A 19,461-nucleotide genomic window follows, 5' to 3' on the forward strand; every position below is an offset into this window, starting at 1 on the left:
TGGCAGGATTCAGATTAAATGTCTCCTGTGTTTTTTCTGACGTATATAAACTGTATGAATATGTTATATCAGAATTTGACCCTTCATCTAAATCTGTTGCATTAAGATCAACAACAAGACTTCCAATCGGAGAGTTTTCCATTACCTTTACATTCAGATTTTCTTTATCAAAGGTGGGTGTGTTATCATTTGTATCTAAAACTCGTACAATAACACTGGCAGTGCCAGAGCGAGCAGGTGTTCCTCCATCTACAGCTGTGAGTATCAAATTATGAACAGGCTGCTGCTCCCGATCTAAAGTCTTTTTCAAGATCAAATCCGCAAACTTCGATCCATCTCTTCCGGTCTGAACTTCTATGTTAAAAAATTCACTTTCACTCAAATGGTACGTTTTCACTGAAATGGATCCAACATCAGGATCGACTGCATTACTCAGAGAAAATCTCTCTCCTTTTGCCGTCGCTTCAGATATATCCAAATGTATGGCGTCTCTTCGAAATTGCGGGGCGTTGTCGTTTATATCAAGAATTTCTACTTCTATATTAAATATTCTTACTGGGTTATCTAGTATAACCTCTAATTTTAGATAGCAAGAGGACTTGGTATTGCAAATATATTCCCTGTCGATCTTTTCAACAACATACAGCTCACCAGTCTCTTTGTTCACATCCAGATATTTCTTGTTCCCGATGATATCAAGACGCATCTTCCTCTGATTCAGTGTTTTAAGATCCAGGGTCAGATCGGTGGCGAGATTAGCCACGACGGATCCTTCTTTCATTTCTTCTGGTATTGAATAATGAGTCACTGAGGCTGATGTGTACCGGGCAAAAGAAAAAATAATAGCGAGGATCACGTACCTCTCGTAAGACTCCATTGTTCTGGAAACCCGTCTTGTATGGGAGTTCGTCATACTTCAAACGATATAATGTTTGTTTCTAGCAATATTCATTAAAAAAAACTTCCCCTCTTTCTTTCGAGCCAAATACACATTGTATGAATTCCAAAGTACATTTAAGCTAAATCTTGGCCAGCGCGTTTCTCAGCGGAGTTTCAGCACTACGACGCTGTCCTCTTGCTTCTAAACGTGCGAAGACCATCACGCTTTTCTGCTTTTACGTTCTTTGCTTTGCAATTTACTGATAGAATAGCGCCACCCCTGAGATTTTGTCGGAGCCTTTGAGCCACAATGAACACCACACGTCTTCAAATTATTCTTGATTTTCGTTGGTTTTTGCATATATTTTTGTTTTTACTACACACGGACCTGGATACCGTTAATGGTGGTCCCAAAACATAAAAGGTGACAGTTATAAATGTAATCAGTTCAAATTGATTATTGCTGAAAAAACAATCAAATTTCAGACACAATCCACCAGTCAAAGCAATGAACCGTAATGACCTCACGATTACTGCATTATAAAACGAGATACCACTAAAATGCTGCAGAAGATTTTCAAATATGGTAGCACTTCGAGTTATCATTAACTTCGCATAATGTCTCATTATAGATCTAATGATTCTCTGTCCATATCTTTATGACCATGGTACTTTAGATGACGTAGTAATCTAGTCGCTCTTTACCACTGATAAAAACAAATTATTAGAGATAATAAAGTACTCAATTGTATTAATCATAAATGCACGAGTTGCCAATATTGCATATACAGAATTCACAGGAAAATATTGAAAATACATGATATTAAATTTTAATTTACACAAAAACAAGAACAGGGAGGAAATGGCTGTAAAGAATGGCCACAGCCAGAGAAGTTAGTTGAGATTAAGTTACTCTAACAACATGAAGATAACGGCGCATCTAAAACTGATTGTTAAATAAGAAAAATAAACTGTGCTAACAGTACTAACGTAAAAAGTATATAAAAAACAATAAACTTGAATAAGTCATGAAGAAGTTAAGCTTTGTGGATCCTAAATACTGCATTTCATTTATTAAATATACATTATTTATACTGCTATTAAAACACAGGTTTTTAAATTGTTCTTTTAACTGCAGACTTGACTTTTGAGGACACGACCTGAACACAATTAAAAGCTGATAAATCATGATGATGGATTGTTGCTATGTTGGTTATGTACTAAGTAGTGCATTTGATAGTGGTACCTCATGATAATTTATGAGATTTTTGAATAATTCACTGAATTTTTTTTGTGGATTAAGGTAAAGGGGAAAATAGAAAAAATAATCGTAATTAATTTAAATGTTCCAGTTATGTAGGTAAAATATCTTATCTGTATATCAAATTCCTACCTGCAGAGTAGAAGCTGCTGAGTCACTAGTGTCTGTCAGTCCTGTCCCTCTCGGTATGCTGGACACAATGTACCTGGAGCCCTTTGGCAGAGGCTGTCTAACCACCAGCTTTCCTTTCCTGGTCTCTGCTAGAAACAGACTGTACCAGTAGGCATCGTTGGAGACCAGAGTGGAGTCTGCGATGGTGGAGTTCCTCTCACTGATCACACTGTTCCTGGAGGGAGGAGCTGCTTTGCTGGGCTTGGGTTTCTGACACTTGATCACGATGGTGACCAATATAGTGATGAGCAGCAGAAACGACACCGAGCCCAGACCGATGACCAAATACAGGTTGATGTCTGAGAAGATGTCATATTCCAGAGGCTCCTCAGTCATGTCAGAGTAGGCTTTAACAGCAGTCTCCATTGTGGTCAGCTTGATGGTGACTGTAGCAGAGAGAGCAGGCTCTCCATTGTCCTTGGCAACAACAACAAGTCTCTGGTGGCGTGGATCTCTGTAACTGAACATCCTCATAGTCCGGATCTCTCCATTGTATTGGTCCAGACTGAACAAGGTGGCGTCAGTCACCTGTAGAAACTGGTAGGTGATCCGAGAGTTGTGCACAGAGTCTGTATCTAACGCTATCACCTTGGCAATCAGGGATCCTTTATCAGTGGATCTGGGGATCTTTTCCTCCACCACAGAGCCGTGTGCACGCCACGGGACACAATAACGGAGCATTGTCGTTCTGGTCCACAATAATGATGTGGACGGTCACGTTACTGCTGAGAGGAGGAGAGCCAGAGTCTCTGGCCTCGATGTGGAACAGAAACTCCTTCTCAATCTCATAATCAAAGGTTTTGAGTGCGTAAAGATTACCGTTCTCTGGATTGATGGAGAACAGCATGGACATGGATGTGTTGGCTATCTCCTTCTCTATTATGAAATAAACTAGATACTGGTTTTCATGGAGGTCGGGGTCAAAGGCAGTGAGTGAGCTGAGCAAGGCCCCAGGTGCGTTATTCTCCATGACACGTATAGTATAAAATGACTGGGGGAACTGTGGGACATTGTCATTAACATCCAGCAGCTCTAAAGTCATAGTTTCATTGTCAGATAAAGGAGGAGAGCCTCTGTCTGTCACAGTGAAAGTGATGTCATATTCTGGCACCTTCTCACGGTCTAATGGCTCCGACACTACTAATTCATAATAGTTATCAGAGGACTCCCTCAGTTTGAAAGGCATATTATCTGGAATATGAAGATCAACTATTCCATTATCACCTGAATCTTTATCACTGACACTAACTACAGCTATCACTGTGTCTAACTCGATGTTTTCAGTCACTGGACTCTGAAATGATTTAATTGATATTTCTGGGTGATTATCATTCATGTCTTCAACTAGAATCTTTATGGTGCATTGTCCTGTTAAACTGCTGGCTCCTTTATCAGCAGCTATAACTTCCATATCATAAATCCTGAAATCTTCATAGTTCAGCACTCCCTTAACTGTAATTTCACCAGTGGCAGGATTCAGATTAAATGTCTCCTGTGTTTTTTCTGATGTATATAAACTGTATGAATATGTTATATCAGAATTTGACCCTTCATCTAAGATCTGTTGCATTAAGATCAAGAACAAGACTTCCAATCGGAGAGTTTTCCATTACCTTTACATTCAGATTTTCTTTTCAAAGGTGGGTGTGTTCATTTGTATCTAAAACTCGTACAATAACACTGGCAGTGCCAGAGCGAGCAGGTGTTCCTCCATCTACAGCTGTGAGTATCAAATTATGAACAGGCTGCTGCTCCCGATCTAAGTCTTTTTCAAGATCAAATCCGCAAACTTTGATCCATCTCTTCCGGTCTGAACTTCTATATTAAAATATTCACTTTCACTCAGATAGTATGTTTTCACTGAATTGGATCCGACATCCGGATCGACTGCATTACTCAGAGAAAATCTCTCTCCTCTTGACGTCGCTTCAGATATATCCAAATGTATTGTGTCTCTTCGAAATTGTGGGGCGTTGTCGTTTATTCAAGAATTTCTACTTCTATATTAAATATTCTTACTGGGTTATCTAGTATAACCTCTAATTTTAGATAGCAAGAGGACTTGGTATTGCAAATATATTCCCTGTCGATCTTTTCAACAACATACAGCTCACCAGTCTCTTTGTTCACATCCAGATATTTCTTGTTCCCGATGATATCAAGACGCATCTTCCTCTGATTCAGTGTTTTAAGATCCAGGGTCAGATCGGTGGCGAGATTAGCCACGACGGATCCTTCTTTCATTTCTTCTGGTATTGAATAATGAGTCACTGAGGCGATGTGATACACAAGGGCAAAAGAAACAAATGAAACGAGGTCACGTACCATCTCTGACTCCATTGTTGACCCTGGAGACTGCGCAGCTTACGTATGGATTCTTACTTCAATACGATATAATTTCTGTACATTTGAGCCAAAATATTCATTCAAAAAAAATTCCCTCTTCCTTCGGCAAATACATTGTTGAATTCCAAGTACTTTAAGCAAATCGGCCAAGCGTCTTTCGTCAGCAATTTCAGCACCTACGACGCTTCTCGTATCCGCTTCACAAGTGGAAGGTTACCGTAGTTCCACCTTTTGCTTACGGACATGCTTGACACATTTATATATTAATAGGCATCCCCTGAATTTTGTCCGACTTCTTAGCAATGAACACACACTCTTCAAATATATAATTCTGATATTTCGTTGGTTTATATGATATATATATTTTTTATTACACACAGAGACTGAGATACGAATGAGTGGTCAAACATAAAGGTACAGATATAAATGTAACAGTTCAAGTTGCTGAAAATCAATTCAGACAATCACTAGTCAAAGTGACCTAATGACCTACATGAGCTTATAATAACAGTAGATACCACTACTGCAGAAATTTTCAATGAAATGGAGCTCTTCAGTATACATTAACTCGACATAATGTCATATAGACAAGATCATGAACCATGACCAGGTAGGTGACGTCTATGTCGCTTTACCCGATAAAACAATATTAGAGATAATAAAGATCATTATTAACAATCACGGTTGCAATTAAGAAGACAGGAAATATGAAAACGTACATTTATAACGCAGAATGCTTGAGAATGGCCACGCAGAGTTAGTTGGATGTCTTAGAAGATCGGACCAACTGTTGTTAAATAAATGACCTAAGTTCATAAATTGAAAAAACAACTTGATATCTGAAAGTTCTGTGATCTAATGCATTTCATTTAATACTATATACTGTTTAAGGTTTTAGTCTTTTACCAGACTGCTTTTAGGACACATGAATAAAGCTGATAACAGGAGGCGTGTTGTCAAGTCATTTGTGTGGCCTCAGATTATGGTTTTATATCACTGTTTTTGGAAAGGAGGGAAAATAATCGTAAAATTTATCCAGTTTGTAACACTGATTCATCTTGCAGATAAGCTCTCACTAGTGTCTGCAGTCGTCCCTTGGTGCTGCTGTCTGAGCTTGAAGCTACACCGTTTCCTGCTTAAACGTGTACCAGTAGGCATCGTTGGAGACCAGAGTGGAGTCTGCGATGGTGGAGTTCCTCTCACTGATCACACTGTTCCTGGAGGGAGGAGCTGCTTTGCTGGGCTTGGGTTTCTGACACTTGATCACGATGGTGACCAATATAGTGATGAGCAGCAGAAACGACACCGAGCCCAGACCGATGACCAAATACAGGTTGATGTCTGAGAAGATGTCATATTCCAGAGGCTCCTCAGTCATGTCAGAGTAGGCTTTAACAGCAGTCTCCATTGTGGTCAGCTTGATGGTGACTGTAGCAGAGAGAGCAGGCTCTCCATTGTCCTTGGCAACAACAACAAGTCTCTGGTGGCGTGGATCTCTGTAACTGAACATCCTCATAGTCCGGATCTCTCCATTGTATTGGTCCAGACTGAACAAGGTGGCGTCAGTCACCTGTAGAAACTGGTAGGTGATCCGAGAGTTGTGCACAGAGTCTGTATCTAACGCTATCACCTTGGCAATCAGGGATCCTTTATCAGTGGATCTGGGGATCTTTTCCTCCACCACAGAGCCGTGTGCACGCCACGGAGACACAATAACTGGAGCATTGTCGTTCTGGTCCACAATAATGATGTGGACGGTCACGTTACTGCTGAGAGGAGGAGAGCCAGAGTCTCTGGCCTCGATGTGGAACAGAAACTCCTTCTCAATCTCATAATCAAAGGTTTTGAGTGCGTAAAGATTACCGTTCTCTGGATTGATGGAGAACAGCATGGACATGGATGTGTTGGCTATCTCCTTCTCTATTATGAAATAAACTAGATACTGGTTTTCATGGAGGTCGGGGTCAAAGGCAGTGAGTGAGCTGAGCAAGGCCCCAGGTGCGTTATTCTCCATGACACGTATAGTATAAAATGACTGGGGGAACTGTGGCGCGTTGTCATTAACATCCATCAGATGGACAGTTATTGTTTCATTATCAGATAAAGGTGGCATCCCTGCGTCTGTTACAATTAGAGTAATGTCATATTCAGGTACTGTTTCGCGATCTAAAGGCTCGGCCACAATGAGCTTGTAATGCATGGGTCGATCTGAAGATGTGTTAATTGTAAAGGGCATGGGTCGATGTATAGTCAAGCTTACTTTTCCGTTATCCCCCGTGTCTCTATCACTTATATCTACAAGTGCAATAACACTTCCTACTGCTACGTTCTCCTCCACTGTGTTTTTAACAGACTGTATGATGATTTCCGGATAATTATCGTTCATGTCCTTCACATTAACGACCACTTTGCACTGACCAAGCAAGGGATGCGTGCCTTTGTCTCTGGCCTCTATGTGCATCTCATAGAATTTCATATCTTCATAGTCTATAGTTCCTTTCACAGTTATCTCTCCAGTGTTATGATTCAGTGAAAACACCTCTTGTGTTTTCTCCGACGTGTAAAGGGTAAATGAGTACACAATCTCTGAATTCAAACCCTCGTCAAGGTCCGAGGCGTTTAGCTTCATCACTAAGGTCCCTATTGGGGTGTTTTCCGTCATGTTAATTGTATAAGTCTGCTTATCAAACCGTGGGGGATTATCGTTTGTGTCCTGTACTCTTACAATAATATTAGCAGTGCCAGAGCGCACCGGGACACCGCCATCCACTGCAGTTAGTATTAAATTATGAACAGCAGTCTGTTCTCTATCCAACGATTTGGTCAACACCAAGTCTACATACTGAGTTCCGTCGCTACCTGTCTGAATTTCGATTGTGAAGTGTTCGCTAACACTGAGTTTGTACGTTTTAATTGTATTTATACCAACATCTGGATCCACGCCGTTGGGCAGGGAGAACCTCTCGCCCGGCGTTGCAGATTCTGAAACGTCGAGCTCTACTCTGTCCCGTCGGAAATGTGGAGCGTTATCGTTTATGTCCGTTATTCCAAGCTCGATGTTGAAGATACGTAAGGGGCTTTCTATGATCACATCGAGCTTTAAAAAGCAGGACGCGGGTTTCGCCGGACAAAGATATTCCCTGTCCATTTTTTCTACGATGTACAGTTCGCCCGTCTTTTTGTTAAAATCTAGGTATTTTTTGTTGGAAAAAATATCAAGTTTTACCTCTCGTTGCGCCAAACCTCCTGGCTCAAGTCCCAGATCTGCAGCCAGATTAGCCACAACAGATCCCCTTTCCTTCTCCTCGGGTATGGAGTACCGTGTCACCGACAAAGCGGCTGGCCATGTTGCACACAAGACAAAGACGGCAATGCAAAATCTCATCCTTTCCTTTGCAGGAAAAAAATAAGCCAGATCCTAAAAGCCCTTTTATGTCTGGGATTCTTAAGATTTCACAGAGTATCTTTGCAAAAAAAAAAAAAAAACAGAAAAGAAATAGAAGAAAGAATTAAGTTCTGTGTGTAAATAATCATAAGCGCCCATTTAAGAAACCAGTCCTTTGCCTTTACGAATGGGTGTGTCATGACTTCAGAGAAGAAGAGTAGTGTGGTAGTGTGCTCTAGTGGTCAACAGTGACACCGTGCGATACACGCTAAACATAGTGTATTGAATTCTTCAGCTCTGAAATCAGCTTTGCAGCTTCGCAAGGCACTGACGCATGGAAGGACATCCCCAAACACACACACAGGCGCACGAGCAGCACTGTGTGCTCTATCCTGACAACATCTCTCATTCATCGGGCATGTATTCAAAAGACAGTTGTTTGTTTTGTAATAATAAAGGATTAATTTCAAATATTGTCTGAGGTCTTTATAACAAGGGAATAAATCATGGAGGATAAAACAATCTACTATCCTTAAGTTGGAATGTATTTATTTTATTTACATGCCACTAGATGATTTAAAACAGCTGTATATAACAGCTCCTACATTACTGAGGTATATGATTGTATAATAAAGACATAAACCTTTTTTAGCTTTCTGTGCCTTTATACACAAGCCTGTTGGCGCTGTTACTACTTGACACCAGCCTGCTACAGTCTGCCCTAAGCTGGCAAATGACCTGTGCTGGTAGATGCTATTTTACAGTTTGTAGGACTTTTATTTCCATTTACTTTTATATTAATTTTTAAAAGTTTAAAACATGTTTTGTTTTGTTTTACCTGTAATATGGAAACAGTCAAGAAATCCGCATGTAGTTGGTCTCTACAAGATAGCAGCCAAATTGTAGTGAAGTTGAAGTAGGTCTTGGACTAAAACAAACACGTGCGTCCCTCCTTGATCTGACACCTAAATGACAGCTGACAGCAGCAGAGAGTAGTGCCAAAATCTGACTGGTTGGAATCAGGAAAGAGTGATACTCTCAATCAAAGGATGTTTACAGTTGGCAGAGAAAGAAAGAAAGATAGAGAGCATGTGTCAGAGTTTACTGCAGCTGCCTTAGCAAAATCTCTCACCGTGCAATTCGTCTCCTTTTAGATTACTGTCTTGTCAAAGTTCTTGACAAAAAGGCAAATTAAGATCAGCTTTTTACCTCCCACCACTGGCTGTGTATTTGAAATGTTTGCACAGTTATCATGCACCGTTATGTTCCTGATTTCAGTCTGACTGTTGTACTCTGCAAGCCAGAGTACAAGCTGCGATCCACAGGCGGATATCACTGATGGAAAAAAAATATGTTACGCAATGTTCTAATTAGTGTGAGCTCTATGATAGTCAAGGATACACTCAGTACACTTAGTGCCTGGAAGTATTTCCGGGTGCAAAAAAATATTATCTGCTCTTAATAAGTACACGTTCATACTTTGCTCTTCTGAGAAGCCTGTAATAGGAAAAGTGTTTATTGTGAATAGTTTTAAGGCAAAAGGAAATGGGATTGATAAATGTAATAAACAGGTCACTGGGGACTTCCACTTTATATGGATCATCATGTTCACAGAAGAGAGGGTATTTTGGTTTACCTTCTGTACTGCAACTGGATTACATCACAGTTTACAATAAGACACTTACTGACACGTCACTTTATCAATGCTGGTCATTATGCCCTTTTGCTGCTAAAGTATCTATACCTATATTTATACCTACATTTCTATATCTATTCTCCCGACTGGTAATTGTATTTGTTTTTGTTTTTTTAACTATTAATTTACTTACAATTTAAAATACTGTTTCTTCTTGCTCCGGGACCATGTGTACATAATTTCGTTCCACCTCATGTAAACATGTGATGCGAATGACAATAAATCTCCTTGAATCCATCAAGTTTCCCTTAAAGACCTAAGCTGACAGTTCATCATGATGAGGGGAACCCTGCGTTTAAAAGAGCCAAAAGGAGTGCCAGTGATCATCACAGCCTCTAACAATCTAACCTCAGTTATCTGATTATCTATTATTTCTGGTCCCACAAGTGGCCTAGGTGAGTCTGGCCTGTATCTATGGATGCTTTAATCAGGTCACACCCAACTGTAATCTTCACTTTTTGTAGTTTTTTGTGTTAATTCAACATGTGTTATTTTCTAATCAATCACTGCTTAAAATGCCATTGCCTCTGTACATACACTATAAGGATTGGCTAGAAAATGCCTCTGAAAATGTGAAACCTGACTTTTTCTAATAAATAATCTTGGTCAAAATAATTTTAGATTTGTTGAAGATGAAACTAATTTGGAAACAGCACTGGTCACTAGAATGCGAATGTGTCTGAGTCACTACTTTATGTAACTTCATGGTTTGGAGTGCTTTATTTAAAACATTTTATTATCTGAAACCACAACTTTACATTTAAAAAATCCATGCACACTTGATATAAAAAGTCAGATTTGATGGAAATGATTGTTACATTCATTTAATTATCTTAAAGATTGAAAATTAAGTTTAAAAATGTACACTGAGCCATCTTACTCATGAAATGGTGGCTCACTAATATATGTGGTAGTAGTGGTAGTACTCCTTGACTGCCAAAGTTTTATTACATTTTATTACAATTATTTTTAATTACTTTTTCATTATGCTTTTTGCCAAGAACGCACTAGGCTTTGCAATATAGGCTCAGATGTTATCACGCATGAGACTATTAGTGAAGAATCTGATCTGCCCATATGACAACAACCCTAAGCAAACAGACTGAGTCATAAAGGGCTTCAGAGACACAAGAAAATGGGGGCCCATGCAACAGACAGTATGACTCCCACTGAGATTCGACCAGTTTTTTGTTTTTGCTTGTTTGTTTTGTTTGTACTTTACACGGTGTCCACATAATATTTTCTGTTATATTTTCTGTCCAACAAGTTTTGTTTGGAGGGGAACACTTCTCCCTGGGATGGATAAGAGTTTTAAATAAGTGGATCACTAAAATAATTTTTACTCAATGATGCCCTCTACCGGGGAATTATTCTGTGAAAAAACTGGTCAGTATATTTACTGTGAAAACGTTGTGATCATAAATTAATCAAATTTAAACATCTATAATATATAAATAACTTAACTTACAGTTTACTAAGTAGTTTTCGGAGGCACTTGTCCTTTTTTGTCCTTTACTTGAGTATTTAAACCACATTTCATCTATGTTTCTTTGTGTAATTGTGTGTTTTTTACTCAACTACTTTGTTTATGTGTTTATATTTTGGGGGAACTGTAGTAGTTAGTTTGCAGAGTAAGATGTGGTTAACTAAAAAAACAAACAAACAGAGATTAATGTAATCAACAGTATTTAAAGCGTTTCACCACAGCAAGCTGCAACATTCAATTGCTTCATTTAAGTAGAGCATTTTTTTTACATTAATGAATGCAAGGTTGTTGCAACAGTGTTGTAACAGCTTTTTCATCTTATGTTATGTTGTTGCATTATTGGTATTTTTTTGGTTAAACCTACCACTGACATTAGAGAGGGGGGGGGAGGGGTATGCAATTTATTTGTATTTTACGAGCATAATTTACACCTCATGACTTTGTTTTCTCATCACTACTTAAAAATTAAAAACAAAACATTTTAAGAGGTCATGATTTATGTATGTGAGAGGCTGCTGTGAAAGCATTAAATCCAGCCTGCTGCACCGTGCTCTAAGCGCCCTCTGGTGGACAACAGGAAACGTTGCAGTTGGATTTAGAGGCACAAATGGACAAAGCCGTTTCAGCACTATGACAATGGACAGCTCCCAGTGCGACCGACAGTAATGGTTACATGATGTGGAAATGAAGCGAGTATGTCTGCCTTACAAGTCCTGCTATGCTGTAAGAGAAGAAACGTTGAGATTTTATATTTTATCATTTCACTACAATTTCACCAGTTGCTGACTTTAAAGGAAGCTGATATGTATGTGATCTATTTTATATGTATGAATTTGGCGTTTCTAAACGTGTTTAAAACAGAAAAGAAAAAAACAATGTCCAACTTCCACTTTATTTCAAGGATCAAACCTGAAAATGAGCCAAGCCGATCTAAAAATGGCTGCCCCTTTCACTGTCCCTGTGGATCACCTTACTACAGAGAAGGTTACTCTGCTCCCCTCCATGCTCTCTATGGACACCCGTTTCCTTATTAACGACATTATTTTCAATCTGAGCCATAGGACAACCTAATTACCCTACTCATTTCTGGCCAGTGGCCAGCTCCCATCTGTTGATGCTGTGAACTAATTCCCAGAGAAGAAAGAAATAAAAGGGCATACATAGAGAGAGAAGCCACAGGCCCCCTTGCTCAGATTCAGGTGTGGCATTTGGAGTTAAGAGCCCCCCACCCCCATCCTTTCCCTTTCCTCCCTTGTATTCCTGTTCGTGGTCTTAATTAAAGTGATATTTCGAGAGAGGAGGTTCTGTTTGTTCAGTTAATGAACCCAACTATTCTCTGCGGGCAAATGGAAATGCAAGCACTCCAATTAGCATATGTTAGCATTTTACTATGTTTATTCCTCACCGTGGAAAACAGCTTACCAAGGCGAAAAGCTTTTCACCTTGTACGAGTAGCTCTGGAACTTTTTCACCTCAAAATAATTAACTCAGGCTAATTAAACATAGATCTGGAAAACTTACATCTAAATCATTTATGCGTGCACATCGACTGAATCTGTGTTTTGGTGCAGGGATTATGTTTTATGAATCACAGCAGGTCACAAATGCTTGCTTGAAAGAAAAGAGGAAAGGCCATATGAAAAAAATACTTTATTTTCATAAATGTATACAGTACATGTGTAAAGGAAGGAACCCTCCCCTGTCATTACAGTAGTCTGCTTCATGGTGCAGCTTGCATATACATACTCATTGTTTCATATTCACACAAGCTCTGTTAGCAAACAAAGATACAAAAAGGAAAAACACGTCTTCTTTTTCATGTAACCAAAAAATATAAATTCATAAGGATGTGCAAAATTATTGTCCACGAATGCTTTTTCGAAAACTATTTTGGATGTAACTGCTGCTCCAGTTTGATTGTCTAAATAATAATAATGATAATTCTAATAATAAAAACAAACACATATGCTGACAATGTTGCAGTGGCATGTCAAATAAATAGCCATCAGACCTTCATTATCCTTCTTCAAAACAGATTGTCCATACATTATTCCTCTTTCCCTTTCTATTTTCATACCACTTATAAATCATATGTTCACTAATTTATGTACTGGGTGGGCTCTACCTCTGTTTTCATATAAGGATATCCATCTTTTTAATCATCCACTAGGGCAGTTATTGAAAAGTCAGTCATTGTACAGGTCATTATTTATGATCGCAGTCTCTCCCTGGGGCGACATCTGGAGACGGCGCTTCTTTCCAAAAGTAGAAAATGAATTGTGGACATCTAGGTCACTTCGCTGTGCGGCAGGCCTCAGGGTGCAAAAGCCTGATGGCGTCCCAGGGATGTACACATTGTGGTGGTAATCGGGTGGTGGGTGTGGGTGCGGATGGGAGGGGATTGAAGGCTGCTGCTGCTGGGGAGGAGGTGTACACCGAGGAGTCCAGGGGCGAGAGGGAATCCCACTGGGTGAAGGAGACATTTTATAATCTATAACATGAGGAGAAAGGAGAGAAGAAACAACTGCTTATTATTCAATACTGACTCATGTCTTTACAGCTTGCTGTAAGGACTGTTAACGATTAAATGCAGTAAAAGGAGCAGTGATCTGTTTAGTGGTCAGTTTAGTGAGGATGAGGTAGGCCGTCAGCTACAAGTGAGTTAAGGGAATAACCAAAAAGTCAAAAAATTAAAGAACGAGGATGCGCAGCGTGTGTAATATTAAAGTAGTGTAGATGAAATACTCCATATGCATACATAAGCAGGAATGCATTTAGCCTCTCTCACCTTTCGTGCCTCTCATGTGAGTACCCCAGGTCCAGTATTGTCCAGGTGCCATTGAGGTGACATAGTTTTCTGGGTCTGCATGCATGGCTTTTCGCATGAGGGTGCCATCCATGTTTATGGAATTGTAACTACAAATGAAATAAGTCTGTGTAACAACACCGTTGACTCATATTTATGAAAATGCAAATCATATTGACATGAGCATTTTTTATGCAGACTGTATGCTTTAGAGCTTTATTGAGCACATACTTGTGTGTGTGTGTGTTTGTGTGTGTTGGGGGGGGGGGGGGCGGTCATAATGCTGCTCTACAGAAATCAGGTCAAAGTTCAGAACTATACCTTTTAATAGAGGAGTTTTGGTTCTTCGTGAGAGTCCAGTCTGTGTTTGGCTGCTTTAGCTGCAGAGGGAAGATATTGTCAGAGTTAATGGAAGGGTATTTTTTAATTATTATAACTATTTTTAATTTCATCTAAACGATGTCTGTTATGATAGAGGTCACTGATAGCTGACAGGAGTAGACTTTCTTGGGATCCCTCCTGAATTGAAGACACGATTCTTTTCAGATGGATCGTGGCTGCCGCCCCGTGGATGTTTGGCAGAACATGCTCATTTCAAGAGTAGAGGTGGTGACGCCTCCAGCTACGATTCGCCTGTCACTTAGTTTTGCTTTTATCCTCCGTGGCGCAGCGGGAAGGGTGAAAGAGAGCACCCGAGTGATATTTATTCCAATTTGATTCTCATAGTATGGATTCCACGCTCCATTAATTCACCTAAAGTTGTTAGCGAGAAGAATGCGACGTAAGCTATTATTAGAATCGGTATTCAAAATACTGTCCTCAGCCAGCTGTGCACAAAACCAATTAGAACCCCACCGGGATGAAACGAAACATGATTTTAATCTTCAAAGGGAACCGTGCCAGGGAGGAAATTAAGAAAATTACACACGTCATTGTTTTGTGGATTTTATGCATCATTTTACATTAATATTTGCCTGACGCTCCTCGAGCAAGGTTTTTAATTAAAAGTCTCGCAGAGAGCCTTGAAAAGTTTGCGGCCCTCGCAGCTGTAAATGGAATAACCCAGCACGTCTCGCCACGGATTCACACCGTGGCACACATCACATTCGCCTACCTTTCCTGTGTGTCGTGCGCGCTTAGATGTGTGTTTAATCTCCCTCTTCACCTTCAATTCGTCAACTTAAGCGCGGTTATGCACTTGCTTCGAGTATTTGTGATTCGTTGTGATTTGTCTTTGACGCGCCAGAGACAACCTCACTGTGACTCACGTGAGCACGCCGAGGGGCACTACCGGGTGATTTGGTGGAGCCAACTTAATAAAAAGAAGGACACTTTCTCCTGAAGGAGTTTAGCTGCAGGCGGCACATTCACCGTGACCTCGAATTCCCTCTTGTGGCCAGAGGTGTATGTGTCAGTGACCGGGCTGACATTTCTCAGTCAGCCTGGTGGAGTCTGGTATCAAGGGCCTGACTCTTTGTCTCCTCCGCGCTAATAGCGTGGAGGGGACAAAGAGTCAGGACCGATTCATACCGGAATCGGCATTACGCACATATTTATGGTCTGCTGCTCTGTCTATTAAGATAATAATAAAAAAAAAAATAAAAAAAACACGGGCGTAGACACCCTTCCTCTGTAAACTACCCCCCTTCCTCGTCTCCTTTCTCCCCTCTCATTCCTTCCCTTTCACTCCCTCCTCTTCCCCACCCTTGCTCGACAAATATGAAGCTACATCTCTCTTTCTCTCCTCGCATTCAGAGGACAGTGCTGGGGCCGATCTACAGGCTGTCCACGTCTCAGTCCAGCCATGTCCTTGCGCCACCTCCTTCTCATTGCCGCCTCCCCTCGCGATGTCCTCCCCTGTCTCCCCAAAACCGACCATTTGCCATTTTTCATCAATAATGGACAGCCACCCCCCTCTTGCGAATACGCCACATTGTGTCTGGTATAATGGTTCGGTCGTCCTTGTGCCCTTGAGGCATAGTTAGTGAGGTTATCTGTCCTGTATTGTTAGTTTGAAAACAAGAAGGCGTGTTCACAAACCCGAGTGCCCGTGACATGGATTGCCTGAACCCAAGGCTGACAATTTCAAACAGCTGCCATTCACCTTCATGTTTGTAACCTTGACTTTTTGTTCAGGTAGATACGCTGGAAGCAGGTGTGTGCAGGCGCCACGTCACTGCATGAAAACTGTGTGGCAATAACACTGGATGATGTAGACATTGTTCTCGCAGGTCACAATCTCTATAATTAGTTCTCGAATTATTATTAAATGCTTGAATTGATACCAAGACTAAACAGAGGAGACTGCCTGAACTACATCTCATCTTCCTCTCGCGCAGTAATTGACATCTCACTTCGTTCTCAGACACGGTTTTTTGCACAGCATATGCTCCTCGCAAGATGGGGCTTTACACTTTCATTAACATGTCAATTAAAATGTAATCTCACGTCGTCTCATTTCATTTCCCGGGTGCAAAACATTAACATGGGCAGCACAATTAGAATTCATTATTGCCACAATTATATTAAAACGCTGTGGAGACGACACGCTGTGCGAAAACACTAACGAGGGAGTGATAGAAGAAAAGAGTGACTTTACTGAAGGTTTTCCTCAAGTTGAGTACCAGCCTGTATGGCATGCGCGATTTGACCTTCATGGGAGAATGTCACAGTCTAGATTCACATCTGATGGAAACTGAGTTGATAGTTGTTATTGTGTCAGTGTGTGGAATGGGGTGGAATTAAACGAGCAGCTCGCTCTCCTTTGTTTTATACTATATGCTGATTTCACTCTACCTCACTGGGAGTAGTTGCTCCGTTGTTCACAGATGCGCTCCGGCTTTGCGCGTTCCACGAGTTTTCCGCGCTCTTTGCCTCGTTGTTCCTCGGTGTGCTGCCCGGGCTGCACGGCTTCAGAAACATAAAGTCACTTTTGGCTGATTCGGGGGTTAGACACACTTTATAACAATATGATTGAGAGAGACTGCTATTTCCATTCACCTCCATGCAGTTCGTGGGCACTTTGGCGGCGGATGAAATCTGCAGGTTGAGGTTGGATTTTTTGAACATCTCCGGGGGCGGCTCTGGCTGAAACCCCCCGCAGCAGCAGCAGGATAGGGGGGGCAGGTTGTACCCGCTGAGAGTCTCGCTATCCTTGTAGCACTTTACTGCAGCCAGCACGATGATAGCCACCAGGAATATTAAGGATATAGTGCTCAGCGACACGATCAAGTAGAGAGCGAGGTTTGAAGGGGGCTGCGGGCTGAGTGTGAGGTCCCCGAAATCTGACAGGGTCTCGGGCACGCTGTCTACCACTGTGAGGACAATGGAGACAGTGGCGGAAAGCGGTGGCTGCCCGTTGTCCTTGACTAATATTACCAGTCTCTGTCTTGTTGCGTCTTTTTCTACTATTCGACGAATAGTCCTGATTTCTCCCGTGTACAGAGCTACGCTGAACAGCCCTGGGTCTGTAGCCTGTAACACCTGATAGGACAAGCGGGAGTTCTGCCCCGCGTCTGCGTCTATCGCTGTTATTTTGGTAACCAGATAGCCAGCGTCTACTGCCCGCGGAACCACCTCTGTGGCCACAGTGCCGTTTTTCGGCAGTGGGGATACGATAACAGGTGCGTTGTCGTTCTGGTCCAAGACAAAGACGTTAACTGTGACATTACTCGCGAGAGGGGGGAAGCCTGCGTCCTGTGCCTGTACCAGAATCTGAAAGTTTCTTAATTGTTCGTAATCAAAGGAGCGCAGTGCGTAGATGTTGCCGTTATCAGAGTTGATTGAGACATAAGTGGACACGGGCATGCCCTGAATCTGACCCTCCAGAATAGAATAAGACAGATAGGCGTTCTGGTTAGAATCGGGGTCGAATGCAGTTACAGAGCAAATGGAAGCGCCCGGGGCATTATTCTCGGTCACATAAACTGTGTATGAAGGTTGGGAGAACCGCGGGGGGTTGTCGTTAATGTCAGACACTTGAACGAGAATGGTTTTTCTGGTAGAGAGCGAAGGAGAGCCCAGGTCTCGTGCTGTGAGGGTGATGTTGTATTCGGACACTGTTTCTCTGTCCAGAAACTCGCTTGTCACAAGAGTGTAATAGTTTTTAAAAGATGAGTGGAGCTGAAAGGGAACGTTGTTTGGAATTTGGCAGTCAACGTTTCCGTTCTCTCCAGAGTCCCGGTCCATAACACTGATAACCGCTATCACCGTACCTGCTGGCGCATCTTCCTGAACGGGAGTGGACACTGATGTGAGGATAACTTCGGGAGCGTTGTCATTTACATCCAGGATGTCCACCAGCACTTTGCCGTGTACGGCCACGGCCGAGGGTCCCCTGTCTTTCGCTTGCACATACAACTCATACACACTTGCTTTCTCGTAGTCCACAATACCCTTCACTCGGATTTCACCCATGTACGGGTCCACGCTGAACAGTTCGCGCACCTTGAGTGGTGCGTGTCCGCTGAACGCATAAGTAACCTCCCCGTTCGAGCCCTCATCCAGGTCTGTGGCGTTCAGTTTCAGCACCAGCGTCCCTCTCGGTGCGTTCTCCACCAGGCTCGCGCGGTAAACTGCGCGGTCAAACACAGGCACGTTATCGTTGGCATCCAAAACTGTAATAGTTATCAGCGCTGTCCCTGAGCGTTCCGGTGAGCCCCCGTCATAAGCAGTCAGAACCATTTCGTGCTTTTTCTGCTGTTCCCGGTCTAGTGGGGTGTCCAGCACGAGCTCAGCAAACTTGCTCCCATCATTGCGCGTCTGGATGTTCAGTGCGAAGTGCTCGTTTGCGCTCAGCAGGTATGAGCGCAGAGAGTTGGTGCCAACGTCCTGGTCCTGGGCGCTCTCCAACGGGAAACGAGAGCCGGGCGCAGCGGACTCTGTGATGTCAAGATTAAACTCGCTCCACGGGAAACTGGGGGAGTTGTCATTCACGTCTAAAATCTCCACTTCAACTCTGTATAGTTCTAACGGGTTTTCTATGACCACTTGTAAGTGCAAAAAACAGTTTGGGCTTCGTTCACAAAGCTCTTCTCTGTCTATCTTTTCGTTGACGAAGAGAATCCCGTTCTCCAAGTTCACTTCTAAGTACTGTTTCTTTGCGCCAGAAACGATACGAAACCGACGGGCTGACAGCTTTGCCACATCCAAACCTAGGTCTTCGGCGATGTTGCCCACAAAAGCTCCATGCTCCAGCTCTTCTGGGATAGAGTAGCGAATTTGCGCGAGAACCAAGTCCACGACACACGCGCACAGAAGCAGACATATAACCAGGCCAGTCACCGGCACCCAGCTGCCTCTGGAGAGAATGTGATCCATTTCAGCCCCGTGCGTAAAGCACCTCACACGGACATCTTTCGCCTCATAAAGACATTCAGCTGTACATAATAGAGAAAAGGAGCCTGTCCTAAGATTGAAGTTAGTCACATTT

At 42.0% G+C, this 19,461-nt stretch overlaps 3 protein-coding genes across 9 annotated transcripts in view; all 3 read right to left on the reverse strand.

Annotated features, from left to right (window-relative positions):
* The window catches only part of LOC102309241 (protocadherin alpha-C2), a 44,457-nt gene extending 36,316 nt beyond the window's left edge, over positions 1 to 8,141 (reverse strand). For 2 of the 6 annotated variants that reach the window (XR_006055161.1, XM_042226951.1), the window contains exon 1: positions 1 to 2,447. Coding sequence is in view for 5 of the 6 variants with exons in the window: in XM_042226951.1 (XP_042082885.1) it covers positions 1 to 913 (913 nt within the window). In the remaining variant the exon portion in view is untranslated. Of the gene's footprint in view, positions 2,448 to 5,874 lie in introns of those variants that run through there. The other 4 variants (XM_042226948.1, XM_042226952.1, XM_042226950.1 and 1 more) reach the window with 4 other exon arrangements.
* LOC106633530 (protocadherin-10) overlaps positions 2,530 to 19,461 on the reverse strand; it is an 18,193-nt gene continuing 1,261 nt past the window's right edge. Inside the window, exon 2 of the mRNA XM_042226961.1 lies at positions 2,530 to 3,662. Within this exon, the coding sequence (XP_042082895.1) occupies positions 2,922 to 3,662 (741 nt within the window). The 3' untranslated portion in view covers positions 2,530 to 2,921. The remainder of the gene's footprint in view (positions 3,663 to 19,461) is intronic.
* Positions 12,862 to 19,461, reverse strand: part of LOC121815521 (protocadherin beta-15-like) — a 21,352-nt gene continuing 14,752 nt past the window's right edge. Inside the window, exons 1-5 of one of the 2 annotated variants that reach the window (XM_042226940.1) lie at positions 17,031 to 19,454; positions 16,827 to 16,940; positions 14,352 to 14,410; positions 14,013 to 14,140; positions 12,862 to 13,715 (exon numbers count right to left, since the gene is read on the reverse strand). In XM_042226940.1, coding sequence (XP_042082874.1) covers positions 13,411 to 13,715; positions 14,013 to 14,140; positions 14,352 to 14,410; positions 16,827 to 16,940; positions 17,031 to 19,349 — 2,925 coding nt within the window. In that variant the 5' untranslated portion in view covers positions 19,350 to 19,454 and the 3' untranslated portion in view covers positions 12,862 to 13,410. Of the gene's footprint in view, positions 13,716 to 14,012; positions 14,141 to 14,351; positions 14,411 to 16,826; positions 19,460 to 19,461 lie in introns of those variants that run through there. The other variant, XM_042226941.1, reaches the window with a different exon arrangement.

Source organism: Haplochromis burtoni, unplaced genomic scaffold (assembly GCF_018398535.1).
Source record: "Haplochromis burtoni strain Fernald_Lab_line unplaced genomic scaffold, NCSU_Asbu1 Contig_236, whole genome shotgun sequence".
Taxonomy (NCBI): domain Eukaryota; kingdom Metazoa; phylum Chordata; class Actinopteri; order Cichliformes; family Cichlidae; genus Haplochromis; species Haplochromis burtoni.